Source organism: Schistocerca serialis, chromosome 1 (genome assembly GCF_023864345.2).
Source record: "Schistocerca serialis cubense isolate TAMUIC-IGC-003099 chromosome 1, iqSchSeri2.2, whole genome shotgun sequence".
NCBI lineage: Eukaryota > Metazoa > Arthropoda > Insecta > Orthoptera > Acrididae > Schistocerca > Schistocerca serialis.
The window spans coordinates 604,847,753-604,861,901 of record NC_064638.1 but is presented as its reverse complement, the minus strand read 5'-3'; the positions used below and the strand labels follow the sequence as shown (position 1 = coordinate 604,861,901).

The 14,149-nt window shown below is 40.4% G+C and overlaps 1 protein-coding gene across 1 annotated transcript in view; it reads right to left on the bottom strand.

Annotated features, from left to right (window-relative positions):
- The window catches only part of LOC126477335 (palmitoyltransferase ZDHHC6-like), a 118,952-nt gene that overhangs the window by 36,212 nt on the left and 68,591 nt on the right, over positions 1–14,149 (bottom strand). Inside the window, 2 exon segments of the mRNA XM_050103609.1 lie at positions 838–969; positions 12,703–12,837. Of these exon segments, the coding sequence (XP_049959566.1) occupies positions 838–969; positions 12,703–12,837 (267 nt within the window).

The window sequence follows — 14,149 nt, the reverse complement described above, 5'->3', positions numbered from 1 at the left end:
AATTGAGGGGCTATTTTATAGAGGGTTTTACCATCCTCAGCTGGTCAAGCCAAGATCCCCATTCCCTGTATACACAACAATCCCCTGCTGCACCACCTGCTGGTCACTGAAGCATATCCAGAGCTTATGATGACAGAGGACTGGCAGCACTTACTAGTCCCCAGCTCAGGAACCCTGAGATCGCCAAGCCCATAGCCAGCAAATGAATGCTGAGCCCCTGAGAGGCTTTTTTTGTGGAGCTGCCACAGGATGTGTATACACTGACTGTCATTATTTTGATATCTTGTGAGTTATTCCTAGATAAGTCAAACTACATAAAGAACAAGAAAATAAATTATTTCCAACACTGACAATAAAGTGAAATAATTGCAGTATCTGAAATTAAGTAATGGGCAAATACATTATCATATGTTTCAGATAACACTTAGTCAATTATATATTGAAACGATGAAAACAGTTCTCATTTTTACTTTTAAGTTTTTTCCCATGGTTATGCAACTATATTTATGTCCCTAAGAAGTACAAGCAGTTTAAGTACTATTTCCGCAATTTCAACTGAAGACCATATTTGTAACGCCAGCACACTGCCTTATTTGTAGAACAAAGACAGCAGTTCTTCTTTAGTCTATTGCTGATTCTGACAGTTTTACATGTAGATCTGTTCTTATAACGAAGCCCAAACCAGCAATGGCCCGGAGTATGGCTACTACAAAAATGTTCTCAGGCAAAGATTTTTCTCTTGAAACCAGAAGCAACTTGTCTAATTCTTTCAGTTCTGCCTCTTAAAATGAAAAATGAAAATCTTACATAAAACTCCAGCAAAACAGAAAAAAATACCTGTCTAAAATTATGTTTCCATCCCAAGTTATACGGGAAAATGAAAATTTCATCTGTGCCCTTACGACGATGTTTTGCTTTCTCCATTATCCAATCTTCAATGGCAGTCCGATTTCTGAATACTGCACGGAGCTGTGAAACAGGAATAATAATATAAAAATTTAAGATATATATATATATATTAATATTAATCTTAAATCAAACCACATACAGTTATAATTTCACAGGATTATGTTCATCAAAAATGTTCCTTAAAACTGGCTTAGAATGTTCACATACAACAGTTACACAAAACAGTTAATTCTACTACAAGTATTACAAAACACTTTTTTGAAATATGATACTCAATAAAGAAAATCAGATATACTATTTATGCCATACTGTTTCTTAGGGACAGCTATTGCTCACATGGCCTTTGTGCAGAAAATGTACCAAACATGGTGGAGTGTCAGACAAGGTGAAAGATGGCTAAGTTGTAACTCTTAGAAAATCTATAATTATTCACAGTCAAGTATTAAAGAAAATATGAATACAATGGTGCTCTCAGATAAATTAGGCACAGCCAGTGACACACTACAGAAGTTAATATTTTATGGTGACTGAACATTTACACAATGAATCAATAACTTTTAAACACTTCACATGGTTTCAGCAAATGATATCTCCGATGACAGTATTAAACAATGGCTTTCATCCAAGAAATCAATTTACCTGTATCCATTCCACTTCTTAATTGATTATGTTTTTTACATCTTCCCATTATGCAAATACCTAACAGAACATTGTATTCTCCACAATAACATAGCGAATAAATGCAGCATGAATACCTCATATCTTGTCATACTACTGTAGTTATTTAATGAATATGTTACTATTTACTTAATTACTGATTACAATTGCTAAAAAAAATAGTAATAATTTAAGAAGTTGTCAAAATTGCATGTGTAAGCTGACATAACAATTGGAAAGAGGACCAAAACATGCTTCTGTCAAGCGAGCTTAAATAATTGTTTAAACAATATTTAATGGCAAACTCTCGTCATTTGTCGAGAGCACACTTGCTTAAGAATGCTGGTTTATTTACGAATAAACAAACTTTTATTTGCAATTATTGTGAAAGATCTGAATGTAACCAAATGTTTACAACATTTCTTTATTTAAATATTGTTGTGATATATTAAGTTTAGTCTGGGAAGTGATCAAGCTGAGTTAAATCATGTTTGTAGAACTTATGAACAACATAATTTTGGTGGGGATGGCCTTTAACCAATGAGAGTTCGATAGTGACGGAACACTGCTGAAATCAAGTGGATATGGATGCTTTTTGAATGAAGTGCTCAAAGGAGCGATTCTGGACACTTTTACATTAGTTCTTGAAGAAGGCCCATGGTATCATGAAGTATTTGATCTAGTGGGTGATTCTGGGCACTGAACAGTTGCTATGAGATCCGCTTTTCATTTAGATATTGAAGAGGACACCATTTCAAGCACTGGAAGATGGTAGACCTGCCTGTAGTACCAAGTGTGATTCAGTCATGCAGGTAACTGATTCTGGCTGGTGAATGGCCACTATCATACTTTAACTTCTGAAGGGACTTAATATTTTGAGAGGTCCGAATGAGATCCAGTGTAGGATACTAACTTTTTCTGATTGTATTATGGAACTGAAGACAGACAGGGCATGAGCTACTTTTTTGTACCATGTGTATTAATTTGTGAAATGTCGTGTTGAACTCTGAACTGTTCTGAGCTGGTGAATATTTTGGGTACTGCGATCTTAGTTTTCTCAAGTCTTTGATGCCTATTTAGTTTGGGGATTTTGCTACCATTCACATAACATTCTGGATGTAACCTTTGATAAAGGTATTTTCTGTCTCTCTTTTAACTGGATATTGTAGGACCACTTTCCCTTTATTTTAAGATGTTTTTTCTTGAATTAACATTATTCAACAATAACTCTCTGTCACCTATATCAATTATAGACTTTACAATACAATGTTTTTTATTAATTATTCACTTATATATTACTGTGTATTTATTAACTCATAATTCTAACCAATGCATGGACTATTTGATTGCAGGACTACAGCATCAGGTTATTATGTGCAGCGAGTTAACAGCTAGGCGTGAAAACAGACATGTGCTGCTCGACTCTACAAGTAAATTGAGGTATTCCTTTTAAATAGAGACATGCACAGCCCAACTACCTCAGGTGCGAGCAACATCAGGTAAAGTCGCACACTTTCCATGCTATATTCAAGCTAACACTACAGTCACAGCAAGTCCAGAGAATGACTCAACAGCCATTCAACTATTACTGGAATCTTGTCCATAAAAGCACTGACAACCAACAAAAATACTTTGCAATTTCATAAAATTCTAATGACACTACTGTAAAATCTGGATACAAGCAAAGAAGTTAAACATGTAATCTATTCTGAGAAATTACAAGAGCTCATATTCACCAAGGGCAGAAAGAGGTATAGAACCAGCAAAGATGTAAAGGAAATTAAGATATATATTTGATAACTGTTGCAAGATAGCAGAAGGGAGCAACTGCTTATGACAGACTGGTTTCACTCAAGTGTGTATGTCCAGCCGGGGCATCCAAGGGTAGAGGGTGCAAGTAGCACGTGCAGGCAGTATGTCTGTCAAGTGACCATGGGCAGGTGTGAGAGAACAAAGTTTGAAAGTAGGGCAATAGCGCCACCTGATGAATAGCTATACTACCTATACCTGCCCATGGACAAGCTCACACGATCTCATTGGGCAGCATTTAAAATGCTTCGCCTGTGAGAATCTTGAGCCAAGGAAGAAAACAAAGGGAACAGAAAACAATGATGGGAGAGGAGACTGGCAGAAATAAAAATATTAATACTAACTGTCAATCAAAACAAAATTTCACTTGTAGAGATACATACATAAGTACATAGATAATAACAATATTACGAAACGGATAGTTGCTGCTCATCATATAGCAGGGATACTGAGTCACAGACAGGCACAACAAAAATAGTGTCACACAATAAGCTTTTGGCTACCAAGGTCTTTGTTAAAAATAGACAATTCGGCCTTGTTGATCAAAAGCTTATTGTGTGACAGTCTTTTTGTTGTGCCTATCTACGACTCAGCATTTCCACTACAAGGTGAGTAGCAACTATCCTTTTCATAATAATGTTAATTCCATCCTGGATTTTACATAGATAACAATACAGATAAAAATTCAAAAGAATATTTTTAAGTACATTTGATGAGGTAAGGGGCCCAAAAATAGACATAAAGTGTGAGAGATTGGGAATGATAATGATCACAGCCTTATTATTGGTCATGTTTTGCATCTATTGCCCTAGTTCTAAGATGATACAATGATTAATATTACAGGCATGAGTGTCTCAGTTTATTAGGATACAAAAAGCCACCAGATCATCAGGTGAGATATACGGTTATTACCAAGGAATGCATTTTTCTGAATCCTCAATACCATATGAATATAGAATTAGCACAAGAATAATTCTATCCCAACAAAGATTTTAGCCCTGTTAAACAATGATTGCCAAGAATAATTCTATCCCAACAAAGATTTTTAACTCCAGTAAACAATGATCAGCAATCACAACTTAAAAATTAGTTATGAAAAACTGCCCATTGTCTTAGTTTTAACCAATATTGTAATCTCTTTCATTTTCTATCTGAATTTTTTTACCACCAAAATTACATTAATTCTTCTCTAAATATTAATCTTCCGACGACAATAACTCTTCAAAATGAAATACTTCATGAGTGAATAGCCAGTTGTCACTGTCCAACAAACACAATGTTTGGAAAGTGACCATGCTTCTATCATTAAGTGCACTGATGAACTGCTTAGGAGATAGTATGGTGCCTTTACATCTCTACCATCCCTTCCCACCCATTCACTCCCTCCTAGCTGCCACTCAGTCTGTAGTCCACCTGCAGGAAGTGGGTGGAAGTCCAGGTCTCCTTCTCCTCCCTCCTGCTGACACATTGCTCCGTCCTTGGTCCACACCCAAGGACACATGCTGTTTCATGTGCTCCTGACGATAGTTCATTGGGGGATATCTCCTTCCTCTACTTTATCAGACTAACTGAGGGTTCCCATGCTTTACTAAGGATGTTACCGCTATCATGATTGATCAGCAGATCCCTTAATCACATCTTCATACAATCCTTGATGACACCATCCCAGAAGTTAGAAATCTGTGTCAGGATCTTAGTATGGTCATACTTCATTCCATGGGTATAATGGATACTAACATATGGCCATTCACCTGTGAAGTTATTTCATACTGAAATATGCTGAGAGAAGCAAAAGAACCACAGCAACACATTACATATCAGGCTCTCCCTTGCCATCTATCTGATTTTCTTCTTGTTTGTTTCCTTTATTGTCCACGTTTACTTCTACTTTCATCCTTCCACTTCGATGTTTCACAACTGTTCCTCAAAAATCATCCTTGATCCCTTACATTCTCTCTCATCTCTTCACCCCAGCTCCTCTCCTCTCTCATAATTCCTTTTATCTGTTTTCTGTCTATAACAATTCTCTTTCCATTCTACTTATCTTTCTTCTCTTCCACAGTATTTCCCCCTATAAGAATAATTTTTTAACCCTTTTTTTAACTTATGGATCATTTATTCATTGCAATTACGTCTCTATCAATTTCTTTGGTTAGTGGATTTCTTCAAAAATGTAATAAATACTACTGCATACCAGTTTTAATGTGGTTCATTTTGTTATAACGTCAAGTTGAACACATATATTTCAAAAAGGACACAACACATGTAAGTCACAGAGCAAGTAGACGAAGTAAGACGTGTACACGGTAACATTCAAATCAGAACTGAGTCCAAGTCCAGCGGCCGCTGGCTGGCTGGCCGCTTAGGTGGCGCGGCTGCTGCATCGCTGTCAGACAGCGCCGCATGTAGAGGATGCGCGTAACTGCGCGGTGGCACTGTGAAAAATCGGCGAGTCACAACACTTTTCCCCCCTTTGAATTTTTTGCACTGGTCCTGATGGAGGTGGCCTGTAGATTGCTAACGTCCATAGGTGTTGTTTGACTGGCCGTGAAGTCTCGAGGAGGAGGCTTTCCGTACGGATGGAAGTGTCCCCGATGATAACAGGTCAAGATGACAGGAGACGTAGGGGTCGAATCTGCTGGGGGCCCATGCACCAATCTGCCTGTTGCGGCAAGTCCGGTTGTTATAACAGGAGACATGGGCGATGTGTCTGCGTCCGTAGGAGAAGGAAGCGAGTAGAGTTGCTGCGAAAGATGATGGTCATCCAGTTCCTGCAAGGGCACATCTCCTGGTGGCGTCCGTTCTTGTGCTGGCACCGAGATGATGGTGAGAGGGCTGTGTTGTGAGTAATGGGAGATGCCAAGATCCCGAGCGTCAGGTAGAGCCGAAGGTGGTGTAGTGGCATTCGGAACAGGCGTTGCCGGCACACAAGGCCGAAGCTGGTCCGAATGATGCATGCAACACCCGTGTCCGTCTGGGTTTCATACAAGCGTTGGCCACGTTGACGTAAGATGCGGCCAGGACTCCACTTTGGTCGCCTGCTATATCCCCGTACCCATACATGGTCGCCAGCGGTGAACCGGCCAAGCGAAGGCACCCGCGGCCGTGAGCTGGAAGGCCGCAGAAGATGAAGTAGCGTTCGGGGCTGTCGGCCATGTAAGAGCTCAGCCGGGCTGCGGTCACCCATGGGGGTGAAACAGTAAGAAGCCAGAAATTGGAGTAGCGCATCATCAGCAGCAGAAGAAGTCAGGAGTTTCCTCATCTGAGCCTTAGATGTGCGGACCAGTCGTTCAGCCGACTGTCGATGGAACAGAGGGGCTGTGACATGCATGACGCCATGACGGGCACAAAAATCCGCATATTCGGAAGAGGCAAATTGCAGACCATTTTCAGTAACAAGAGTAGAGAGAAGGCCTTCCAAAGAGAAAATGCGAGCTAGGGCACTTGTGGTTGCCGCGGTGTTATGCGACGGACAATGAAAGAAAAGTTAGAGTAGGCGTCAATTACGAGTCGGTGGAGGCGATATGCAGCATTGATGGGAAGCGACGTTGATGGATGAAACAAGGAAACAAGTGGTTTGTGGCCTGTAACAAGATGAAATTTGGATGCATAAAGAAAAACACCAAACTTATGAAGAGCATAAATAACAGCCAAAGCTTCTTTTTCAATTTGAGAATATTTTCGTTGGGCATCCATGAGAGTTTTGGAGGCATAAGCAATGGGTTGTTCAGAACCGTCAGAAAAACGGTGCGCAAGGACTGCACCAACCCCGTATTGAGAGGCGTCCGTGGCAAGAACGAGATGTTGGCCAGGTCGATAAGTGGCCAGGCACGGGGCCTGTTTCAGCATAGTCATCAATTTCTGGTAAGCCCCATCGCATGACGCGGACCAGTGAAAGGACATGTTTTTATGCAACAGGCGATGCAATGGCTGAGCCACCAAAGCCGCAGACGGTAAAAACCTGTGATAGTATGCTATTTTCCCCAGGAAGGCCTGCAGTTCCGTAGCAAATGTAGGGCGAGGAAGGGCATCAATCGCAGCGACAGTTTGCTGAAGCGGAAGAATACCATGTTGAGAGAGTTGGAAACCCCAAGTACGTGATAGATGCCTGAAAAAATTGTGATTTCTGTAGATTACACTTAAGGCCTGTAGTCTGTAAGACATGAAAAAGTGTGCGGAGATTCTGAAGATGTTCTTCAGTGGTGGAGCCCGTGACAACAATGTCGTCCATGTAATTGATATACCCAGGGACAAGGAGCAATAATTGTTCCAAGAATCGCTGAAAAAGAGCAGGGGCGCTGGCAACCCCGAATGGCAATTGTTGGTATTGATAGAGGCCAAAAGGCGTGTTAAGGACCAGAAACTGCTGGAAAGCAGTGTCGAGAGGAAGTTGTTGATAAGCTTCTGACAGGTCAAGTTTAGAAAAATACTGGCCTCCAGCAAGTTTAGTGAACAATTCTTCAGGTTGGGGCATAGGGTAAGTGTTGATGAGGCATTGAGCATTTACAGTGGCTTTGAAATTGCCACAGAGATGAATATCACCATTGGGCTTAGCAACGACAATGACAGGAAAGGACCAGTCACTTGAAGTGACAGGAAGCAAGACCCCTGAAGCAGTGAGACGATCCAGCTCCCATTTGACCCGATCATGAAGGGCCACAGGAATGGGCCGAGCCCGAAAAAACTCAGGCCGATCAGTGGGTTTGAGCATGATATGAGCTTCAAAGTCATTTGCACGGCCTAACACAGGAAAAAAAAAAAAAAGGGACAAAAATGTCGTCACCAAGGAATCCAATTGAGCATAAGGAATGGCATCAGAGACAATATTGACAGAATCATCTATAGAGAACCCAAAAACGCGAAAGGCATCGAAACCAAAAAGATTTTCCACGTTACTATGGTCGACCACAAATATGGTAACAGTGCGAATGACGGATTTGTAAGATACCTCAGCATTAAACTGTCCCAAGAGAGAAATCTTCTGTTTATTGTACATCAGTAATTGCCGACTGATAGGTGATAGGATTGGAGAACCCAACTGAAGATACGTCTGAGAATTGATGATAGTGGCAGCAGAACCAGTATCCACCTGCATGCGAACATCCCGACAAAGGATTTGGACAGTGAGAAATAACTTCCCTGAAAGGGAAGAAGTACCATTGACAGACAACACAGAAGCAGAATCAGCGTCACGGTCATGAACATCAGGTATGTGGTCGGATTTGTAAACGGATGACCCATGACCCTTATTTTTGCAATTGTGACACACGGCCCAACGTTGGGGACAATCCTCCCGTGAATGTTTCGTAAAACATCGCGGACATGAAGGAAGTTGCCGGGGGTTTTGCTGCAGTTTCTTAGAGGTTTGTTTACGGTTAGGCCGAGGCTGCACTTAGGAGCCTACTGCGGTCACATCGGCCGGCAGGGACACGCTGCACACATCGTCGACAGTGCACAGAGGTTGCATTTTTCCGACGTCACTCCACGCCTCTAATTGCGCTCCAGCGGCGCGAGACATTTCAAACGACTGCGCAATGGATAGGACTTCATCTAGAGACAGATTTGCCAACTGAAAGGCATGTTGTCTAACTTCTTTGCCGGGCGCCGACCAGATAAAAGCATCCCGTACCATGGAATCGGCGTAGGATTCTTTGTGAACTTCAGTAACAAATTGACACTTTCTACTGAGGCCGTGAAGTTCAGCAGCCCAACCGTGATAAGATTGATTCGGTTGGTTTTGACAGCGATAAAAGGCAACACGAGAGGCTACCACATGCGTATGCTTGTGAAAATACACAGACAGAAGTGAGCACATGCCAGCAAAGGACAAAGACGCAGGATCTTTCAAAGGAGCCAATTGCGACAACAACCGATACATTTGAGGTGAAATCCATGAAAGGAACAGAGACTTACATGTTTGTTCGTCCTTGACATGAAATGCCAAGAAGTGCTGTCGAAGACATTTTTCGTAATCAGACCAGTCTTCCGCCGTCTCGTCGTATGGAGGAAAAGGAGGTATAGACAACAATGAGAAATGCCCCGCATTTGATGCCGCGATGAAATCGCGAATCGCTGATGTGAGAAGCGTTTGCGGTTCAATGAGACCTTGCAATAGTTGCTCTAAAGTAGCCATGGAAACCTGCGGGTCAACGATGAAAAGGAAAAATCTACTACCTCGTCGCCAATTGTTATAACGTCAAGTTGAACACACATATTTCAAAAATGGCACAACACATGTAAGTCACAGAGCAAGTAGACAAAGTAAGACATGTGTACACGGTAACTCAAATCATAACTGAGTCCAAGTCCAGCGGCCACTGGCTGGCTGGCCACTTAGGTGGCATGGCTATTGCATCACTGACAGACAGCGCCGCATGTAGAGGACGCATGTAACTGCGCAGCAGCACTTTGAAAGATCGCCGAGTCACAACACATTTTCAGTTTAAAAGCCTGTCTATCAGCCAAGCTGAAGTTTATAATTTAGATGACCTTTGTCCCCTTTAACTAATTTTTCTTTGTACAATTCTCTTCATCCTACATTGTGTTCAGCTTTCATTAATGGTTCTCACCATTCATTATGTCTGCATCATGGGGTTCTCATTACTCTCGCCACAAATGGCTGTTACTAACAACACACATATTAACTTCTCTTTTATAAATATATTTTATAGAAGATGTGTTCTGGGAGTTTATGTGGGTTTGTGATCTAATTTTTCTCACAAAATTTTTCCTTTTTATTTACAGAGTATATTCAGAAAATACTACCAGAGGAAGAGCCACTATTACTTAGGGCAAATAAGGCTCATCAAAAATTGCAATTCCAAATGAAAATATCCTCGGAAGTAGACAGAAAAAGAGAGAAATAAACTGAAAAATATCTGGGACAGATCTTACGTCGTTTGTAAACCCAAGCAATAACAAACAATAGTGTATGTGATCTTAAGCATTGCTTTACTAAGAGTAAAGGATCCTGTAAGGATCCTGTCATCAGCTATACACATTTCAAGAACCTCTTTGGAAAACAATCCCAAAATGACCAGGGCTGTCTTAGCAGTTCCATTTGCTCATATTTCGTCGAGTTCCCTGTAGCTATTCAGTGTTCCATAACCACAAATTTTGTTGGTTCCTTGCCTTTGGTGTTTCTGCTGTGCAGCATGCACCTTTTTTCGACTGTCCGCACAGTCAGCCCAATGTAAGCATTACAACATTTTCACGGACTGTAGCAGACACTCAGTTTATGAAGCCTCAAATCATTTTTCACCAAAGGGACCGATGACCGTAGCAGTCTGGTCCCTTTAATCCCACAAACCAACCAACCATTTTTCACCATACCTAGCAGTGTACACATTTTTGGAAGTGGACAGAAAACACGTTTAATGTTAGGTTGCCAATTTTGTTTGACACTTTGCCAGTGTGCTGCAGATAGGCCTCTTATTCTTCTCTTAAATAAAATGTTGCTTTCTGATTCTCTCAAGCTGATCAGGGCGAAATTCAACTTCACTTTGAATTCGTTCTCCTATCTATATTTTTTCTCTTCAATAGAATTATTATGAAGAAAATAATGGCGTTACCATGGGGTGCCCTATGGCACTGGCAGTAGCACACTGATTTTGAAGAGAGAGCTCAGGAAAAAGTTGCACTGAAGCCTACATGCTTTTTCACACATGCTGATGATACATTTAGTGGAAAGCTTCAGGCATTTCTTCAACATGTGAACACTCTACACCCCAGGATCAAACTCACTATGGAGGTGGACGAGAGTGGCGAACTCTCCTTTTTCAATGTTTTAGTCAAGCACAAAGTAGATGGAACTATGGGACACAGTGTGTACAGGAAAACCATCCACACCTATATGTATCTCCATGCCTCCACATGCCTTCATCCTTCACAGTGTGAGGGTGCACTACATGCACAGGACCACAGGGTCTGTGCATTAATAGACACAGAAGGCCTACAAAGACAGCACGATCACCTTGAGGGAATATTCAAGAAGAATATATATGCCACGAGACACATCTGATCTGCTTTCAGGCAAATGGTACACACATGAACCGGATGAGGAGAACAAGGCAATGGTGAATCTTCGACATGCTGGAAAGCTATTGAAAAAAGTTGGTAGAATATTGGCTCAATCTAACATTAAATGCATTTTCTATAAATTTCAGAAAATGTGTGCTCTATTGGGTACAGTGAGAGATGACTTGGGACACAGTAAATCAAGTGTCTACTGTATTCCACACAAATGCATAAGGTATACGTCATGCAGACTGCAGACAGTGGAAGGAAGGTGCCAAGAGCACAGGAAACACACTGAACTCAAGCAACGAACAAGATTTTCAATTACAAAACACTGCATAGCTACAGGTGACTCAATGAAGTATGAACCAAAAAAGTGTTAAGACAGCCCAGGTCATTTTGGGATTGTGTTCTAAACAGGGTATTGTAATGAGTGACCGATAACTTGATCTTAAGAGAAAGTAATTCCACTTTAAGTCAAGCATGGAACCCAGCACTCAGCCAATGGTACTCTCAACGACAGCTGAGAGTGACTTCCACATTCAACGGCAGCAACAGAAGCAATGATGGACCAGATTTTGCACCCAGCATTTATCAACCGTGTCCCTCCCACCATCACTCCACTCGATATGGCATACAGCTAGCAAGTGAGGGAAAAGATGGGAATGCTATGAGCATAAAGGAGATACGACATATGAAAGATGCTCATTCTACAGGTATCACATTAAGACAATGGCAAAATATGCTATTTAAATGTCATGTCTTGTGAACAACTGTACCCGGCTGAATACCCAAGACTAATACGAACAAATTATACACTGAACACACAGCTGAGATCATGTAGTGCCAGGTATGCTCATCAGCACTTTTAGATTTGTAACACAATATTTCACTTAATGGTGTTGGAGATGTGCTACATTAAGTAAAAATGCAGATGATATATTATCAACTCTGTTTTAAGTGGAAGTAACCATTTCACTGCAAACTTAAAATGTTGATCATGTTAATAGCCATTACTGCAATCTACATGTGATGATGCATATTTAAATTAGACCTATTCTCATCACATAGCAATTTAAATGAGTTACATTATTAATAAAGGCCTGTATGAATATCATAAAGCAGAATTCTACTTCAAAAAGGGAGTCTCATGAATCATTCAAGTTCCTTTCATGCTCGAAAAGTGTTAAAGTTAATTTCTGTGCAGGATACTTGTAAAAGGTTTATACAATATGAAACATCAACGTACTACCAGAGCAATATTTAAAATTTTTGTTTTGGAAAAAAATAAGAGTGTATTGATTAGTTTACCTGGAAGTAAAGCAGCATTCCGACAGCCAAAACAACCCCAATTGCAAGTCCAAGGGCCAATACACACAGTACCAACATTGATGTTCCAAGGTAAACAATTGGTTCTGTGCCATTACCATAGTATAGATACCAAACCTAAAAACAAACAATGGTATGTCGAGGACGGAATAACTACAATACTATGAAAATGATAGGTTGCTGCTCACCACACGGAGGAGGTGACAAGTCACAGACAGGCACAATGACAATAGTCCTAAACATTTAAGCTCTGGACAGACAGTCGTTCTTTGCAAACATAAAAAAAAAAACGCACACGCATAGGCATTGTCTCCAACCGCTGTGACTCAAACGGCCATAAGGTGTGCTTGTGTGTGTATGTGTGCATGTGCATGTGCACACTATTTCTGAGGGAGGACTTTCATATCCGGAACCTTAATTGTTTAGCACTTTTTTTCACTGCACCTATCTGTGATTCAATGCCTTCCCTATGTGGCAAGTGTGATCTATATTTTCATAATAAACCTAAAAACAAAACATTTATTACAGCCAATGTAATTACAGTCAGTGCCTATCTAAAAACAGGACAAAAAGAACAAAAATATTAAATCCTACTACTTCTATACAAACACCATATACTGTGTGAATTGATAAAAGTTGCAAGAGAAAGTTCAATAATGGCACGAAGAAGAAAAGTACATCTAGAGATGTTTGTATCTGCTCATGCAAAAGAATGAAGTTAAATTTAGCTGTTTCCACAAATAACGAACTAAATGGAAGATGTAATCTATTCTATAACACACACTTTTCCCTCCCCACCATCACCTCACCTTTTACTCTGTCACTCAATCACTTCTCAATGTGAGTTTATAATGCTGCTCTCTTGATTTAAATAACTCTTACAGGTATATAGCAGTAGTAGCCTTATACAGGGAACTTTCAGGTAACTTTAGCATTTTTTTTTGAAACAGTTAGATGCACTCTTAACACACATATTTAAACTCAGTAGAGATGTCATAGTAGTTGGAGACTTCAATGCAAATTTCCTAACGAACTCCAGAGACAGAGTAGATCTTGAGAACTTGATGTCCTCATATAATCTTGTTTCTGTTGCAAATTTTCCCACCAGAATAACTTCACGAACAAAATCATTAATTGATAATGTATTTATTGACATAACCAAGATTGATGATATAGCTGTCAGGCAAGTTCTGAATGGTCTCTCTGACCATGATGGACAAAGACTCACCATTAACAATTCAAGTATTTGTGAGATTAATAGTGGTCCCAGCTGGAAAATTACTAGGAAATCTACTGATGAAACTATTCAGATCTTTAAATCACGTCTCCAAAACGTAGACTGGAGTCCAGTATATAATGTAGAAAATGCCAATTCCAAATACAACCTTTTCAGCAATGAAGTGGCTCTAATATTTGAAAGTACCTTCCC